Source organism: Chaetodon trifascialis, chromosome 16 (genome assembly GCF_039877785.1).
Source record: "Chaetodon trifascialis isolate fChaTrf1 chromosome 16, fChaTrf1.hap1, whole genome shotgun sequence".
In the NCBI taxonomy this organism is placed as follows: Eukaryota; Metazoa; Chordata; class Actinopteri; order Chaetodontiformes; family Chaetodontidae; genus Chaetodon; species Chaetodon trifascialis.
In genome coordinates this window covers 15,473,476-15,492,490 of record NC_092071.1, presented here as the reverse complement: position 1 = coordinate 15,492,490, position 19,015 = coordinate 15,473,476, and the positions used below count along the sequence as shown (strand labels likewise).

The window sequence follows — 19,015 nt, the reverse complement described above, 5'->3', positions numbered from 1 at the left end:
ACCCTGAACCGGTCGCCAGCCGATTGCAGGGCCACATTCAAGGACAAACAAACATTCACACTCACACTCACACCTACGGACAATTTAGAGTCATCAATTAATCTAATGATTAATTGATGACATGTTTTTGGTCTGTGGGAGGAAGCCGGAGTACCCGGAGAGAACCCACGCATGCACGGGAAGAACATGCAAACTTCACACAGAAAGGCCCCGTCTGACCCGGGGATCGAACCGCCAACCTTCTTGCTGTGAGGCACGCGCACTACCTGCTGCGCCACCGTGCAGCCCTACAGTAAGTCCATCAAACAGAATTTTGGATCACAATTTAGGTATTTGTCAAAATTTTTGAAGAAATCCAAAGACATCATTCTAATTTTTCTTCAGTAACAGAGCATATTTGTTGCTTTAGGCCAGGAAATCTTCTTAAAAGATATATTTGAATTCTAGCAGAAACCTTCCTGGAGATCGATACTGTGCCAGACAACAAGACCATATGTTTAAATGTGACTTTGTGAAAATGATTAAAATGTTATAATCCAAATCAGAATAAGAACAGATCATGTCTGCACTGCTGCTGTCAGCAGTGCAGACAGAGAACAATGTCAGCTTATAAGCAGTTTTTACCTCCGCCTCTAACAGGGGCTGCTGTGACGACAATTTGATGGTATAAATCATCAATACCACACCAATGTTTTGGCATGTTGCATTATTTAGTGAATATTCTGTCTGCATGTATGGGTCATAATATAAATAACCATAAAAAGTGCCTCAATCTGCATTTAAAAGCTGTGTTGTGTGCCCTGTGGAACGCTAGTTTGGCCATCCTGGTCCTTTCAGTGCCTTTACTGCTCCAAACCGTCCAGGTAAGCACATTAAATGACAATAGAGGAATTAACTCAATATGTCGTGATATAGTGTAATGGTGAGTATATTCGACTTGTGTTTATTATCATAGATTTGATTGGATTACGTCTACACTGCATGTTATTATCACCAAATCTTATACAATCTATTACAGTCCTAAATCTCTGTGACAGTATCTCTATGGGGAGATATCTCCATTGTGTCTCCTGCACAGGCTACTGAACTGTGCCTTTTTCTCTGTAAAATCTGCACACATGTATTTAATGGCTGCATGACATTCAGCAGTACTATCCCAAAAACATGTTAAGCCTATAGCTGCATAAGCCTTGACCTCTCAAACGGCATGTTCTGCAGCTCTTTTTTGTCCTCCAGTCAGTGGGGTAAAAATCCTCTGCATAAACGCCGAATTACACAACAGAAACTGTCTAATCGTCCACATGATGACAAACGAAGTCTTCCTCGGCTGAACACCGTGTTCCTCTGTGCACCTCATCAGTCCTGAACCCCCCACCCCTCCCCAACCCACCGGCATTTGACTGGCACCGAGTTGGAAGTGCCAGTCTAGCAGAAGCTGCGTCAAGTCAGCCAGAGACAATAAGGGAGCGACCGGAAACTTAGCGGGTCGGCTTTCATAATTAAAGCATATTAGAATACCCAGATGACTTACTGAATCATGGCTTTATGGAGCTGCAGAACAAGTAGACACAGCGAGAAACAGAAAAAAGAGTCGATTTTAGCATTCTTCTCATATATTATTTTACCTCTACTCACCCAAACTCACTGTGGCAGACTGAGAAACTCATTGGGGTGTGCTGCTCCTTCACTTTTTGAAGAGGTAGTTTTGATTCTTCTGGACTTCAGGAGACATCGGACAAACCCAGGACTCCTAAAACTGCTGATGGTGCAGAGGGAGCTGGCAAAACGGCATACCTGTGTTTGTCCTGTCGCTGACCAGGATGAGTGATGAAAAACTGCAGGCGTGGATAAGCAGATGGCTCGTGAGCCGTACTCCATTCGGAGGGGCGTTCATTTTGAAAATCTACACCGGAAGTTGCGTCTTCATTCCGCCTGGCTTGACAGTGCTGGGTATAGACTGACTGTGGGCAACCTCAGACAGGTGGAGGAGACGTCCTTAAGCAGCTGAACTACACTGTGGTCGGACCTGATCGGGCAGGACTGGGCTGGGCTGCGGGACGAGCGGCGGTGCACGCTGTGCACGCTCGGTGCGCGGATCCTCCTGCAGCTGCGGGATTCACAGGATGAGACCAGATCCAAAACATGCTTTGGCTGATTTTCCCATCCTGAGCCTTCGCACACATGCTGGACACTTCACTGTGGACACCGGGAGGACGAGGGATGTAGTGGCAATGGATTGATGAGGAGTACACATGGACTTCGATTTTTTCCTTGAGATTATTGGCTTGTAATATCTAACCCCGTGCCTCGGCCATGGAGAACCAAGCAGCCGAGCCGCAGAACTATGAAGATGTACAGAAAAGCGGCTATCTCCGCAAGCATAAATCAATGCACCGGCGATTCTTCGTGCTGAGGGCGGCCTCGGAGCATGGTCCTGCTCGACTTGAGTATTATGAGAACGAGAAGAAATTCCGCAGTAAATCACCTGTGCCCAAAAAAGTCCTGAACCTGGAGACTTGCTTCAACATCAACAAGCGGGCAGATTCCAAGAACAAGCACATGATAGTCCTTTATACCCGCAGCGAGAGCTTTGCCATCGCTGCAGACAGCGAGGAGATCCAGAATGAGTGGTACCAAGCAATGCTGGACCTCCAGTGCAACTGTAAGATATGAGAAGTGTGATGTGATTTCTGCTGTCTGCTCCTGCACCAGGCCTATCCTGCCGTAGGCTGTTTGTTCTCCATACACTATTTGGCTCGGCCATTCCCGATTGTTCATTGCATATCAGTGGTTCGGTTTGTTGGATTATTGGCGCCGCAGGTCCGGTTCACCCGTGTAATGGGAATAAATCAGTCCAAGTGATGCCGTTTGGACGGTGTGTTTTTAACCGAGAGGCAGGTGGATCCGACTGAACAGGGTAGACTAACACGCTATGGGCGGCATGTGCTGTGTTTGTGCTGCACAATCTCAATCAGCCTTGGTTTCATACAGTTATAACCTGCGGATCATTTTCCGTCTGCAAAATGTAATTTGATGCATTGAATTGTGCGTAATAATGATCAGAAGACCGCCTTTTCCCACTGAAACGCAGCGCATTTCATACGACGGTGTATTTTTGCATGGCGCAGTGGGCATATAGCAACCATCCAACGGATGCATCATATAGTAGTAGCCTATCGCGGTGCACTCCGCTGGAGCCTGTGTTTTTGTTTTTCTGCACAGCTCTGACTGCCGTTCGCCTAACCTACATTTCTGTTGCACGGTGCTGCTGGTAGGGAGGAGATGGCATCGTCAGTGCGCTCTCACTGGAAAATGCGTTTCTGTTGGTTATCCTCGTGTTTACGTTGTTATCCTTATGCTGGAGCTGAACACTACCACCCACCCACCCTGTTATCCTTTGCGTTTCAGGTAGTTCCGACTGATGGGCTTGCCCAGCTTTAATGTTGTCATGTTGTGGAAGCCTAAAGAGTCTCATTAGAGTACAGACCCCCATTTTGTTGAGATTTTGTCTCAGGGACAGTCACAATAAAACACTGGTCTTAATGTCATTTTATTGCTGCCTGTTCAGAAGAGATTGAAGAAAAGATTGGAGCACATTAATGTTACAGTGATTCCCACAGAATCATGTCTAATAGATTAAATATTGTTCTTGAGGATGAGATCAAAGCACTTATCAGTTGTTCAGTGAAGATAACAGTGACCCTGTGGCAAGAAAAAAATATTATTCAGTAATTTGTCATGTGATTGGCTTTGAACCGAACTATGATGCATTATTTCACAGTTGAGCATATTGCTTTTCAGTAGATGTATTCTAAACCTCAGAAGACTTAATTAATTATATTGCTGTAGCTTGATGGTGATGAATTAGCTGCAGCACAGCTGCTTGGCAGACACTGTAGAAATTCTGCATGTATCAATTTAGTAATGACAGAGAAACAAAATATGACTTATTAGTGTCACATACACTGCTTTGTCATTTTGGCTTTGATCAGTGTGTCAACATGTTACGTGTTTTATGTAAATCTGGAGTTTTTAAGTAATGTGTGTATGATGTGTTTACTCACTCAATGAATTAATTGTCTATATTTATTTACTCTTAATTGTCTTCCTAGGTAAAACTCCTGAAGACTATGGCAGTAGTGGAGAGTGTAGCTCTCCGTCTCCTGTTCCAACCTTCAAGGAAGTGTGGCAGGTCAAGGTTTGGCCTAAAGGTCTTGGACATGCCAGGAACTTAGTGGGCATCTACCGGCTGTGCCTAACTGACAAGACAGTCAACTTTGTCAAACTCAACTCTGATGTGGCAGCTGTGGTGTTGCAGCTGATGAATGTTCGCAGGTGTGGCCATTCAGAGAATTTCTTCTTCATTGAGGTGGGCCGCTCAGCGATTACTGGCCCTGGAGAGTTCTGGATGCAGGTGGACGACTCTGTGGTGGCTCAGAACATGCACGAGACCCTACTGGAGGCCATGAAGGCCTTGAGTGAGGAGTTCCGTCAGCGCAGTAAATCTCAGTCTGTGGGAACATCGTGTGGAGGTGGTACTGCTTCAAACCCCATCAGCGTCCCAAGCCGTCGTCATCATCCAAATCTGCCACCAAGCCAGGTGGGCTTCTCCAGACGAGCCCGCACAGAGACTCCTGGAACCGGAGGCAGCAGCACGAGCACTTCACCTACGTCACGCCACGGATTCCCGAGGGCGCGGACTGCCAGCATCGGGGCCAGGTCAGAGGAGGGCGGAGCAAGTGCCAAAGGGACATGGGCCAGCTCCAGCCCAAGTCTTAATGGTTCCTGCTCAACTACGCCGACACTGAGGCCAAAGCCCACCAGGGCCCCAACTCCTGCTAAGATTACCCTCAGCCTTGCACGTTACACGCCTAACCCCGCTCCCTCTCCCGCACCGAGTCTGTCCTCCAGTTCTGGTCATGGCTCAGAGTGTGGCCTAGTGGGGGCGGCAGTGGGGGGCATGACAATCTGCTCCTACCCTCGTGTTTCTCAGAGAGTTTCTGTTTCAGGTTCACCGAGCGACTATGGCTCCTCAGATGAATATGGCTCCAGTCCTGGGGAACACTCTCTGCTCGTACCCAGTCTGTCTGGACATCATGTACACGGAGAGGGCTCCTCCAGCTATATAGTGATGGGACAGCGAGAGGGTCTCCTTGGTTCCCATCACCGCTCAAAAGGCAGACGGATTCTGCGGCGCGCATCCAGCAGGGAGTCTGAGGCAGAACGCAGACTACTAAGTAAGAGGGCGTCCCTGCCTTTGGCTGCCCACGAACGACTGGCCCCTCATAGAAAAGATGAGGATGATGAAGATGATGAAGAATATGCCATCATGTCGCAGAGTGCTAACCGAGAGAGAGCTGATTTGCACCATGGCTCAGGAGCTCTGGCAGTTGGGGCTGGGCAGCATGATGTCGTTGGGGAAAATAGGGCTGACAAAAGCAGAGGAGAAGTGGATGCAGGAGCAGCAGTGGATAGTGGTTATATGTCAATGTTGCCTGGAGTGACATCTCCTCCTGTTTCACTCTCTCTCTCGATAGGTATGCCTGACGCCAGTACTAAACCTGGGGCAGATGATGAGTATATGGCCATGACCCCCAACAATAGTGTGTCCCCCCCTCAGCACATCCACCAGCCCAGCTCAGAGGGCTACATGGTCATGTCTCCCAATAGTAGCAGCTCCACAGACCTGCACAGACTGGGAATGTGGGATAGTAGGGCCAGCATGGAGAGCCGGGCTGCCAGTGACTACATGAACATCTCACCTGTTTGTAGCCGCTCTGCCTGCAGCACACCACCTTCCCACCCCGAGCAGCACCAACTGCAACCAAAAATGTTCAATTCCTACTTCTCCCTCCCAAGAGCTTATCAACATACTCTCTATACTCGCTTTGAGGAGGACTTGAATAAAGGGGAAGGAAAAAAGGACAACAGTGGGCATGATAGTGCTGGGAGGGGAGGGGGAGTGGGATACAGCAAAAGAAACAAAATTACAGTGGGTTCTGCAGGAAGCTGTCAACTCTCCATGTCTTCCTCTTCCTTCTCCTCCAGCTCAGCCAGCAGCGAAAGCCTGGAAGACAAGTCCATATCAGCAGGGCGAGGGTTAAGTTTATTAAGAACTGGAGCAGAGTACAAGAGTGCAGGAACGTGCACAAAAGAAGGGCGTCACCATCAAAAACGCGGATCAAGTAGTAAGAGTCCAAAGCAACAGAGGAGGGGTCGTCCCCTCAGCCTGTCCTCAGACATTACTAAAGCAAACACCTTGCCCAGGGTGAAGGAGAATTTGTTGCCATCGGTGTCTCAAAACGTTGGTGAGTATGTCAGTATTGTGTTCAAGGAGGACAGTAAGTATGACGGAGGAGGATGTACGCGGTCTAAACATGGACAACCTGTGATCCATGGAACCCTCCGGCCCGTGAATCAACCACTCCTCTGCCACGATAATCCTGCTAACCTTCCCCGCAGCTTCTCAGCTCCGTTGTCCACCTCTGGTGAATATGTCAGCATGGATTTAGGGAAGACCTCAACGCCTCTGACTCCTGTTAGATCCACATTCAGCAGCCCACAGGGCCCACCAGCTGTCGCCCCCAAGGCCCGCCATGAACACGGCATGTCCTCTCCTCTGGCAGCAGAAGGCAATGCCGGGTACAGAACAAAAGTAAAGATGGCAGCCATGCCATCAGACACCCCTACTCCATTTACGGACAGCAAAGGTTCAGATCCCAGCATTTCAGCAAGACCTGCCATCCACTCTGGTCAACCCTTAACCATGGAGCAGGAGACAGGGTTGGGCTTTTCCCCAGTCAAGTCCTTCCAGTCCCCTGAGCGGAGTGGCAGATTGGTCCGAGGTGACCAGCAGGCACGGCAGAGCCACCGTTCAGAGACATTTAACTCACCTCCCTCCCTACCACGCCACCCACCCTCTTCTACCTCCCTCTTCCCAGAGGGCAGCCAGGCAGCGAGCCATCGGCATGGTTTGGATTGCTCACTGTGGGAGAACAGGCAGGCAGCTAGTTTATCTGCCACACCTCCACCACAAGCCTCCACCTCATCTGCTGAACAAGGCCTTAACTATATTGACCTTGACTTGGCCATTAAGGAGAGTCCTCAAGCTGGAGTGGAGCGTACCTCTGCCGCCTACAACATCGGAGCAAGTGCTATGGGCAGCAGTGCCGGCTCCAGCCTCAACACTTATGCCAGTATTGATTTCTATAAGTCAGAAGAACTGAGAGCACACCAGAACAGTAGAAAGGATGGTCAAGGTAAGTGCTACTTAAGCTACAAACCGATCCTAAAATATCTGTTAAACAGTGGGTGGGTAGAGAACAGTTTGAGAACATCTGGGATCTCATTGAAGCAAGTTCTATGTTCAGAAAGGGCGTTCTCAGATACCGTGTCATCTTTTATGATATGCATGTGGTTACGGTGTCTGTTGTGGCACATTCATTTGTTCATCTTCTAAACAACCAGATCATTGTTGTCAGTTCTGCCCTGACAACGAAAAGAAAGAAAATCCGGATTGTAATATTATTTGTGCTAATATTTCGAAGCTATGGCAGAATCGTTTCTCATGTGATTTCTGAAACTGATCATTGAAAGATTCTATCAGGAGGAAAACTCCCACTTGTTGACAAGCAAATAGGACTTTCAATAGAGCTGCAATGATTAATCAAAAGGCATTAAATTAATTGGTAAAAAATACCACAATCATAATCAATCATTTCAGTCATGTTTCAAGCAAAAAAAGCCAAATATCCCTCTGGTTTTTGCTCCTTAATTGAGAAGATTTGCTGCTTTTCTGTCATCAATGATGGTAACATGAACGTTGTTGGTCTTTGGACTGATGGTTTGATAAAACAAGCAAATTGAAGATGCCACCTCGGACTCAAACAGGTGTTTTTTTTCATGTTTTCTGACATTTTATACACCAAATGCATAATTGATAAGAATCTGAAAAAAATGGAGGTAATGAAAATAATTGTTAGCTGCAGGACTCATTTTTAACATTTTATTTGTTAATTGCAAAACAGGGTGATGACAGCCAAATGTGAGTCAAAATTCAGCTTTTTTTATTCCAGATGCAATGATTACTCAATGAATCGATTAGTTTTTTGTTTTTTTTAGCAAAAACACTGAACACTAGATTCTAGATTTTTAAATGCACGTTTGCTGTTTTTCTTCATCCTCTGTGACAGTAAACTGAATACCTGCACTAACAAACTGTTGGTCTGACAAAACAAGCACTTAGATCGAATAGTGATTTACTTTTTGTAATTTCATAGCTCTAACTCATTAATGTTTAACAGGTGAAAGTGAAAGAAATATTTCAAAATAGGTGAAAGGAGAAACAAAATCTGTATCTGGTAAGATTCGTCCAGCTGGATGTGATCTTTTTATGTGATGTGCAGAATCCACAGACGAGACTCATGTCTGGGTCTTAGTCACTCCTTTTCACTCTCCTTTTCATCCTTTACTGATGTGTACCTTTGCTTCAAGCTGGAGGGCAGCACCGTGTTTCCAGGCTGTGGGCTGTCTGTAGAGTCTCTTATTATCACAAGTGGGTGTTCAGAGAGCAAAGCCAATTGATTTGTCTGCTGGTAATGAGCCATCTCACATAAATGGAGGTAGAGGGGACAGAATACGGGCCAGGTGTTTATGTTCATGTGTGGGTGTGTGGTATCGGCTGCAGGATCTCACATGGCAGCTCTGAGGTTTCCCTCACATTGCACAGATGACAATTACTTAATGGCTGATGTTGGTGGCTGAAGTTCATCTTTGATGGATGTACACGGAGATAAACACACTCCTTTTACATGTCAGAAATTAAAAGCTGCAGGAGGCAGTATGTGACAATGTAAATATAAAGGTAAACATATCAATATTAATCAGAGAACTAAATGGAACAAACTACTTGTGTACCTTATTTATTCGGAGCGGCGACAAGATTTGCATGATTGACTCGTCTAAATGCTATTCGATCTCTACGCGTACATGTGCAATCATAATAATTGCCTAATTATTTCAATTGGGGATAGTTTATTTATGCATTTAACATGCTTGGCGAGAAAAAGAAGGCCCTGTTAATATTCTGTAAATTACTCTTTCAAGCAGCTTTTCACACTGCGATTAATGACTGAATGTGCCGCTCCTCCTATAGGCTACAAACAGTGTTTATTCTGCTTTCATTAACTGCTGCCATACTCTAATAATGGACTCAATATATGAAGCTTGGATATAGGGGGGATGGTGGCTGCACTGCAGTTAATAAACCCTCAGATAAACAGGGTCGGCTCTCAAACGTCCAATCAACACTCAAATAATTTCTAGTCATATCACATTATTGCGTTAATTACATTTTAATTAGACGCTCAAATTCAATCCTTATTAAAATATCAGAAGTAGATGAAGGTGTTTATTTGTGGCCCTTGTTTTATTTGCAGCGTTGTCACATCTGCGGTCTTCACGTGAACGGAGTGGAAGAGCGAGACTCAGAGTCTGATTCGGTGGTGTAACTTAAACCTTCCAGTCGGCCTGATGGTTGTAGATAGTTAATTAACTTTATTTGATCCACTTGCAGCATTATGAGTAGTTATTAGTGAACGATGCCACAGCCCACCCATGCTCTAGTACTGAGGAACTTCTTGTCATTATTATTATCAGTATGAAATTGTAGTACTGGCTGTCTGCACTGCAAGCCAGGAAATACAAAAACATAGAAATGAATTGGTTGTCATCAGCTGGCTGTGTTGAGGTTGCAGGCGGTTATTTGACCCTGAAAGTGGATGGAGGAAGTGGTTAGACTGTCTCAGCCACTCAGACCACATCCTCCCTTGATGTACCACTTTTTTTTTTTAAAATAAAGTATTACAATCTCTCTTTATAATAGTAGAGTAGCAATGAGCTCTTTGTGTCGTTTAGGTGGCTCATTAAAAAGAAGTGGGTCAAACTCCCTGGAACTGAAGGGTCTGATGCAAAGTCAAGACACATAATATTGATGTCTGCCACAGTGTGCATTAGACTCCAATCAGAAAGTCATTTTAGAAAAATAGCATGTGTCATGTGATATTTACCCAAGCAGCCAGCAGGAGCTCTAGATTCAACAAAGGCAATATGCTTTGGAGAATAAACTGCCTCACTGTCTGCAACATTTTGTGTGTGGAGATTTAAATTAGATTTACTGTGAATTATTATTTCAACTATGATAACGGATGATACACTTTTTAAAAACACCAATTATTGTGAGCAGGGGAGAAGTCTTTGTGTTGAAAATGTGTGATTCAAATTCCTGCCTGCTTTTGATTCCCCTCTTGCAGATTGTTGATCTCAGTCTTGGTCCTGGATCTGAGCGTGACGCCAGTGCGACAGCTCCACGCTCAGTCTGTGAGGGGACGCTCGGCGGCCCGATCTGTTGCCACAACAGAACTGTACACTGGAGTCTGAACACTGAAAACCCTGGAAAACTCATCCCCATCCCGATGGCTGTTTTCTGTCAACCAAATGTGTGCCAAACACTCACACACACACACACACACAAACACACACACACAGGGTAAGGAAAATTGTTTAATTTGTGCCTCTGTTTTGGCTAAAAATGACATTTTGATCATCGTTTAACTTCATGTCGATAAAGGATGACAATTTGATGTGTGATTGTGTGTGAGCTCTCAGGTGGCTCCGTCACACATGAACAATCACGCAGGCAAAGTCAGACATTAATAAGGCTTTCAGGGAAACACACAAATGGCAGAAAAAGTCCATCTGTGCATCTTCATTTAAAACACATTTGCTTGTGATTGGAGCAATCTATTGAACTGTCGTGAATCCAGGCTCAGCGCCACCGTATGTGTACGTTTTTATGAATCGTCACATCATCCTTTGTCCATATCTGATAAGTTAAATGATCATCAGGTGTCACTTTGACTCAAAATAAGAAGGAAATGCAGCTTGGCAAAGGTTTCATACATTCATACATGCTGTCACTGTAAACCTATTTGATTTATTAGACAAAGTTGCCCAAAAAAGCCTTTATACTTCTTGTTGTTTGTCTTGTGCTACAGAGGGACTTCGACATGTGCTTCATCTCTGAGGTTAAAGGCAGTGAAATAATGCTACACAAATTAAATTTAGATATCATTTTCATGTTTTCTGTCAGTTTCTCACACAAGAAGTAAACGGTCGTGTGAAAATCCCACACAGCTTATGCAATCTTTGTGAAATCCCACAGGAGTGTAAACTGCATTAACATAGGATTGCATACAGTATGATTACAATTTGATTTTCACATGCAGCCGATGTGCAGGTCACAGCTGAGGGATGAGAACAATGGCTCCCTTTTTATCCATTCAGAATTGTCATTCTGTAATTCTGTGTTTTTCCACACAGACAGAAGTTTGATCCCTAAAGCTCCAGATGTGCACTCGCATTGGATTCATGTTTATACAGCCCCAGCTCTGATTACGCATTAACTAAACATGTCTTGTCATGTCCGGTGGCTGAGTCTCGAATGGTGCCAGTATGAAAATCTAGTCAGTGCATCCCAGTGGTACTTAAGGGTATTTGGTGGATTTACTTACTATAGGGTGTCTGAAGGGAAAGTTAATCGATTGCCTGTCTGCGCAGTATTTAACACATGGTGGCTATTCTGTCCTCTACTGTGCATTAGAAAATTAAACAAAATTGAGTCCCTAAATGAAGCGAACCGTATTTACATCTAAGCAGACACTTCAAATCTACAGCAGCTGCAACTAAAACAAATTTCACTGGACTCATATATGATGTATTTATGCAGCAGGTAAATGCAGCAGGGAAAGGTCCCATGAACGATGGGAAATGATTGATGTCACATAGAGCAATTTAGTTAATAATGCAACATTGCATAAATATGGCCAAATGAACCCGCCACTCTTCTGCTATGCATGTAAACAGCTTAATCAAATTGGATTCAAATACACAGTGAGGGCAGTAATTAGATTGCATGTGTGCAAACTGAGGTGTGCTGAGGGGACCTGACAACAGGCTTATTAGTAAAGGAAGCTGAAACTACAGTTTTGAAAAGAAAACATTTTAAACAGCTTAGGGACTTTCCAAAAATTATGAAAGCCATCTGCGATGGAAATATTGTATTTAAAGAATATATGATATATCTCACCGGGGATGAAACAATTTGGGACGAGAAAAAGTTGAGACCTTCCTCTGCAGTCCTAAATGTTTCCTCCCTCTCTGCCCCTCTAGTAATTTTCATACAGCCCCTAACTACATCCCACATATAAAATCATGAATATTTGACTCAAATGACACTAGGTAATAAACCATCTCAGTATAAAAAGTTAATTACAACCAAATAAGATTCGACATTAATGCATTTTAAACCAATATGTAGCACAAAATCTTTGAAAAGTATAAACGCTTTTTTGGCAACTGAGCTTTTCTATTAAAACTGTATATTATACTATAGTATATACTACAGTATACAAGTAGAACGACAGAAACTATAGTACATACTGTAGTTTGTTTTCAGTTAACATAATTCTAATATAAAATGACACATTACAATGGTATATAAAACATACAGTATACATATAATGATTAATACTATATAGCCTAGATATCTATATACTCTTTTATAAAGTGCCTCATTTTTGATTGTAGCTGTTTTTACACAGGTAATCTTGAACTGGGTTGTGAAAATGGAAAAAAAAAAAGAAGAAAAAAGCGTTGTTTCTCTTAATTGTGAACATGTTGATCTTTACAGAAGACAGACCGGAAACTTCTATTGCTATCAGTCAGCCATAATCAAACTGCCTTACTGTGTTTATCAGAAACATGGAGAAAAAAAAATCTCATTTTTATTTTTTGCAGTGCCTAACACTTCAGCCACAATGTACGCACTCCCTCGCTCTTTTGTTTGGCTTCGTCAAGCTGAGGTCTGGCCAAAAAAACACAAAGCAAAAAGCAAAAAAAAAGAAAAAGACCATCTCTTTGTCTTTCTCTCAGTCGTTTCACACCCTGGGATGTTTCCACTCCAGGCCCTCCCGTCTTCACTCTTGTCATGTACCAGCCAGCTGACGGCCTGTTGCAGGTGGGACGTCTCCTGTCTGACGCTGGTTATTAGCGGACACTGTGGAGCGGGGCGCTTGCAGAAAGAACTAATAAATCTTGTACATGAGGATTCTACATTACACAGATTTTTAATGTGAAATCATATTTTTAATGACTATTTTAACTTTCCTTGTTTTTTACACCAAGATGAATACACCTGCCGGTGTCTTGTATATAAAATATGTCGTCCACTGACTCAGTGTTAGACAAAAAAAATGAAATGCGTGCACTAATTTACCTGCACTATATTTTGAACCCCAAACAAACACCAAAGGAGGTGATTTTATCCCCTCAGAGCAGTCGGTACTGGTGGCTGACTGCTGCTCTGAGCTAAAACAGTATTAACAGAGGTGCATGTTGGGCTCATCGTCTGGATGTGGATTCAGCTCCCAGAAGGTGTGAACAGTGCGACTTCTCTCTCACTCTCTCTTCTTCTCTCTGGACTCGGTCTAAACGACATGAGACGTTCCTGCTCAGTGCTTTCTCTTTTACTCCATGTGTAACATTCTGCTGCTGTCAAACGAATTGCCTAAAAGTACAAAGTCTGACAACAATTCAAAGGTCTACTGCAGGATTGAGATCCTGTGCGACGAGTAGACGCACAAAATCAGTCATAGATCTGATTTTTCTTTTTTTTTTGAAAGTCACTTTTCCACTTCACAGCCACTGGGGCAAAAAAAATCTGTTTGTTAAAATTTAAATGGAGGTTGTTTTTTTTTCTTAAGGTGTGTGACTCATAGTTTATGACTGGTTGCGTACTGTATCCAGAGCCGCTGATGGAGAGTTCGGCCATGTTGGATATGGTGTTCCAAACCCTTCACTCCATGCAGTGAGCGTGCTGTGTCAGTCGGGGCTCTGGCTGTGTGTATACAGGGTACAAACAAAGAAGGCTTTCTTGATGTATTTTTGACACTGGTAGCTTTTCCCACATTTAGATTGAGTTCTTATTTTTCACCGGGCTCTGGTTCACCAACCAAACAGTTTTGGCCCTGTGGCAGACATTAAAGGCTTCACTGCACTTGCACGCTGTTAACACATAAAAACAAATTTGAGTGTCTTAATCCTTTGAGGTAAAAGGGTGCAGATATTCGCCGCCCTCAGCTCACATCTGAAAGGACACTCAAGTGCCTGGCTGTGATTACCGCTCATTAATCGGTCATGTTTGGGTTTATCTCAACGCATAGATAGAAATTCAAACCAGTTCCTGGAACAGCAAGTCTTCCACACCTTTCTGTAGTGTTCAGGCGCAGATGTGATCCTTTGCGACGGACTTGTTTCTGGTGCCAAAGTTCAACGCGCGAGTGGTGATTTCCGAGCGTGGCCGTGCAGGCTTGAGGAGCTCTGACACCAAACTGATACAAAGTTGAATCTAGAAAATCTGGTTTTTAGACATTTGTGAGGCACTTATCAGTCACTGTTTTTAATCCTATGGAGAAAATGTATATTGATTGAGCACAGCCCACTACTGCCAACAGTTTGTGCTCAATACTGAGAACTTTATTGCCAAACTCTTGTATAACAAATCCATACAAACACATGGACTAGTTCCACTTTTCTAACTTGTGTTAGTCTTTTGTTGAAGTGATCTTATATAATCTCTTTGTTATTCCTTCAGTGTAACTCTTCTAATTAGGGATTACTGAGATTCTCTGACTGCACCTCATAATCTCAAATTCGAGCAGACGTAACAGTTGGTAGTAAAGCCCCTTGGAGAGTCTGAGAAGGGTTCAGGATATTACTGACGTCAAACGGGAGGAAGGCATAAATAAAAGCTGTGGATTTGGGTAAATATCATTCAGTGTATTGTGTATTCAAAACTGCTTTCACAGCGTGAGGCTCTCTGCAGTGTTTCCATTCTCATGACACACAGCGGGCGCACGAAAACGCTTCTCATCCACCAATCATCAGAAGTGTTTTGGTTCAATGAAATGCAGAGACTGGCGTCGTCTCTTCAGAGTATTTTGTAACAAGGTGTTGAAAACGATCAGACTCTAACTGTGGGAAATGATACTCTATGTACAATCAGGATAGCGATTATAATTACAAGGGAAAGAGCATTGTATGTATTTTAAAGCTATTGATACTACTTTGATAATGATGTAAAATGCAAAAAGACCTAACAGGAACTATAGGTATGTAAAGTATACTGTGTATAGAGGAGGTTGCTCCAGGGGAGGGATGGGCATGGGGTTCATTCTGTTCACAGCGAAATTGTTTAAAACAGAATATTGATGATTCTTGTCTGTGATGTAGACAACGTCAATGTTTTTTGTTTGTTTTTTTTTTTTTTGATAAAATGCAAAGTGATATAAAAAAAGGAAACAGGTGTGTCTTTTATTGACTGCAAGACGACGTAGAGGAGGTGTTAGGACATGCAGACGCGTGAGTCTAGACTGCTGTAAGCCATCGCTGGTCTGAGTTTGAGGATAAGCCTGTGGACAGAGGGCACGTGTTTAATCCCAGGCTACTCTGCTGAAACAGATGGTATTTTGGTAGTATTTAAGTTCATAGGTGAATAACAATAATGTGACTTTTGGGGTATGCTGTTGTTTCTCAAGCATATTTATCTATTAAATCACCTATCTGCAGGTGAACAGGAGGAGGAGGAGGAGGAGGAGGAAAGGTGTGCTGTGTTACCAGTGGTGGAATGTAACTAAGTACATTTATATTTATAACAACTAAGTATTTTTATTTCATGACACTTCTACTTCACTACATTTCAGAGGGAAATACTGCACTTTGTACTCCACTACAAATATCCGACAGCTGTGGTTGCTTTACAAATCAAGAGCTGCCACAGGAAATAAATGAGCTTTTAAAACATGATGCATTGTGAAATTAAGATTCCCAAAGTATACAAACACTGAGCTAAAACTTTAAGTCTGTTTGTTGAGCTCTGTTTGACTGCGACTTTCCTGATAACACTTTTGTACTTTTACTGAAGTAAGATCTTAGTTGAACTTATAATGGAGTGTTTTTACAGTGTGGTATGCTTACATCTACTCTACCAGTGGTTGAATTAAAAATACATATAATTCATCAAAAAGGGAACGAACACTGTTTTTCTAATGCGTCACTCCGCTCCCTGGTGCCTTTTCTTTTCCAACAAACACAACACAGAAACCAAAGAAAAATCTAAACTTATTAAATAATGAAAATGAGTAAGATAAAGGAAATCACTTTTAAACATTCCTAAGAATCTTGTGGGAGTTAACAGAGCGAAAAACACAAAGTGTGAAAAAAGCTATTAAACCTGACAAAGAAAGATTAAACAACTTTTTTAATCGGAGCTATCTAAAATTTTAAATGCTGACTCATATACTTTATATTCAACAAAACAAATGTTTGTTGGTTGCATTAAACTTTGCTCCACTGGTTGTCAGTGTAGGAGAGGGACGCAGCCCCAGCAGAGGTGGTAATAAGTGCATGATGGGAAAGGATTCTCATTGATTAGCTGTCTTGACCTTTGTCAGCCACTCATTCACATCACACAATCAGCCGCCGTTTCTGAAATCCTCCGTTCAACACTTCCTTCTATGAAGTTTCTATCAAACTGGTGACATGATAAAATTACACAGCTTCCACTCTCTATTGGGTCCATCAGCACATCGTATCTGCACGCTACGTTCAAACATCTTGATCAACACAGCATTTATCGAACAGAATCTTTTCCAAGGCTGCTCGCATTCACTCCTTCAATAGGCCTTTTTCACTGAAGACATGTTGACGCATCACAGTAGGAAAAGCAGGTGTAAATAATGAATAATGATGGCTGAATTCCATTCAGCTGCTTCGGCCTCAGGGCCCTGGTGTTGTGCATGCTGTGAGGAAGGCCTATTCTTTACTAGCACCTTTAAATAACCTGGTTCATAGTTTTCCACTTCAATGATGATCCCAAATGAAGATGATAACACCAAACACACACGGTCAAACCAGATATCTGCAGTTGGACATTTTTAACCTCCTGTTGGCTCCGAAAACACGGCATCCACAGAAAGTCTGCACCTTAAGTTTAACATGACAAAAAACTGCAGGTGATGTCATGTCCAACTGTGGAGTACTGAGCTTTTAATAAATGTTTACTCTGAGTACAATAAGTGCAGTTCACTCATCTCTTTGTTTAGTAAATGGCAAAGAGAGAGTATGCACGAGATTCAGGAAGCTGCTGATATTACTGTGGTTATATACAGCAATGCTGCAGAGAAGTTTCAAACGCTGACCACCATGACTGACTGAGCACAGACAGGATTGAGTTTAATGGAGGTTCTGTGCTGCTCTGCAGGAGAGAGGGGAGGAGAAGCACTTCCAGACACCCCTAAAGATAGGCATGGTAATTATGCACAAAGCAGAACTCCGAGGGCGCCTCTGATCAAGAACAGCACGTTCTGGCAACTTCTTCTATTTATACAAATTTGATGTTTGGATTATGTCTGATGTACTTGTTGGCTAAATATTTCAAGAGCGCTTCTGCCAGGTTTATGGGAATATTAAACAGGGCTTGGTGTGATATTTTGGCCTTTTTGTAAAAGAGAGACTGCATCACATCTGCACAGTGACCTATAACTCAGAAACGCTGAGTTTCGTGACACATCACGATGGAAAGATGCTTTATAAAATGTTGTTTATCCTGATCTAGACATAAGTTCATCAATTTAATTCCTTTAAAAGTACACAATGTTGTATCTATTTGGAATTAAGCGAACTCTACATCTATGTGCTTGTTGCTCTGCTCCAACATTAGGGGCTTATTTTCAGGTCTGATTGTTGCTAAACAAGAAAGAACACAGACACATGCTGCTCTAAATGCGTTATTTTAATGGATAGAAAATGTTTTAAAGTCTTTAACCTGCGCGCACACTGATGATACACACTCACGTTGCTTAGGCACATCCAAATACATATGATATATCAAAGACTGGATTATAAAAGATTGATGCAGCAGGTGTCTTCAAAAGCTTGCAAAAGTTACAAAATTGTAACAAACAACATACCAACAAACCTGGTTTACAACATTCTGTCCTTGGTTTCGAGGTGGGGAAAAACACAAAACACCTCGAATAACTTGTTTTTGTGTTGTTGTTTTTTTTTTTTAACAAACAGCAGGGGGTGCTGTACTTTCACTCTACCGTCGATGGGTTTATTTTGAAAAACAAGAAAGAACGTAAACCGGAAGCTTTAACGTACATGTTGCTTCACATCACAGATCTTAAATTGCGAAGATGACTCAGGGTACAAACTATACTACATTATTGAGAAATAGCCACCACTACAAAAAAAGCGTCTATATCATAGATCCATCCATCCATTATCTATACCGCCTATCCCTTTCGGGGTTGCGGGGGGCTGGAGCCTATCCCAGCTACGATGGGCGAGAGGCGGGGTACACCCTGAGCCGGTCGCCAGCCGATTGCAGGGCCACATGCAAGGACAAACAACCATTCACACTCACACCTACGGACAATTTAGAGTCATCAATTAACCTAATGAGCATGTTTTTGGTCTGTGGGAGAGAACCCACGCATGCACGGGAAGAACATGCAAACTTCACACAGAAGGGCCCCGCCTGACCCGGGGATCGAACCGGCAACCTTCTTGCTGTGAGGCACGCGCACTACCTGCTGCGCCACCGTGCAGCCCTATATCATAGATGTGTATCCTAAATTTTATGTAATGGACAATGCAATATTATTTAACTGATGTCTAATGATTTTTTTAGTATATGTGCAATTTTGGAAAACCTATTACTTCAACAGACTTACATAAATTCACTTGCATTGTAACCATTAGTAAGACCAGTGCTCAGAGCAGAATGAGTGGATATGTAAAATTTCGGTTCACGTCATAGTTTTTGTATCTGGAATTTCAGCCAGAGTGAGCGCTCTTCATTTCTCCCCATCTCGGACTTCATGAAACAACCCCT

The 19,015-nt window shown here is 43.1% G+C and overlaps 1 protein-coding gene across 1 annotated transcript; it reads left to right on the top strand.

Annotated features, from left to right (window-relative positions):
* Positions 1–1,945: 1,945 nt before the first annotated feature.
* On the top strand, positions 1,946–12,965 carry LOC139344301 (insulin receptor substrate 1-B). The gene is made up of 3 exons (XM_070982353.1): positions 1,946–2,662; positions 4,113–7,259; positions 10,311–12,965. Exons 1-3 carry the CDS (start codon positions 2,314–2,316, stop codon positions 10,316–10,318), a joined length of 3,504 nt encoding a protein of 1,167 aa, XP_070838454.1. The 5' UTR covers positions 1,946–2,313; the 3' UTR covers positions 10,319–12,965.
* Positions 12,966–19,015: the final 6,050 nt, after the last annotated feature.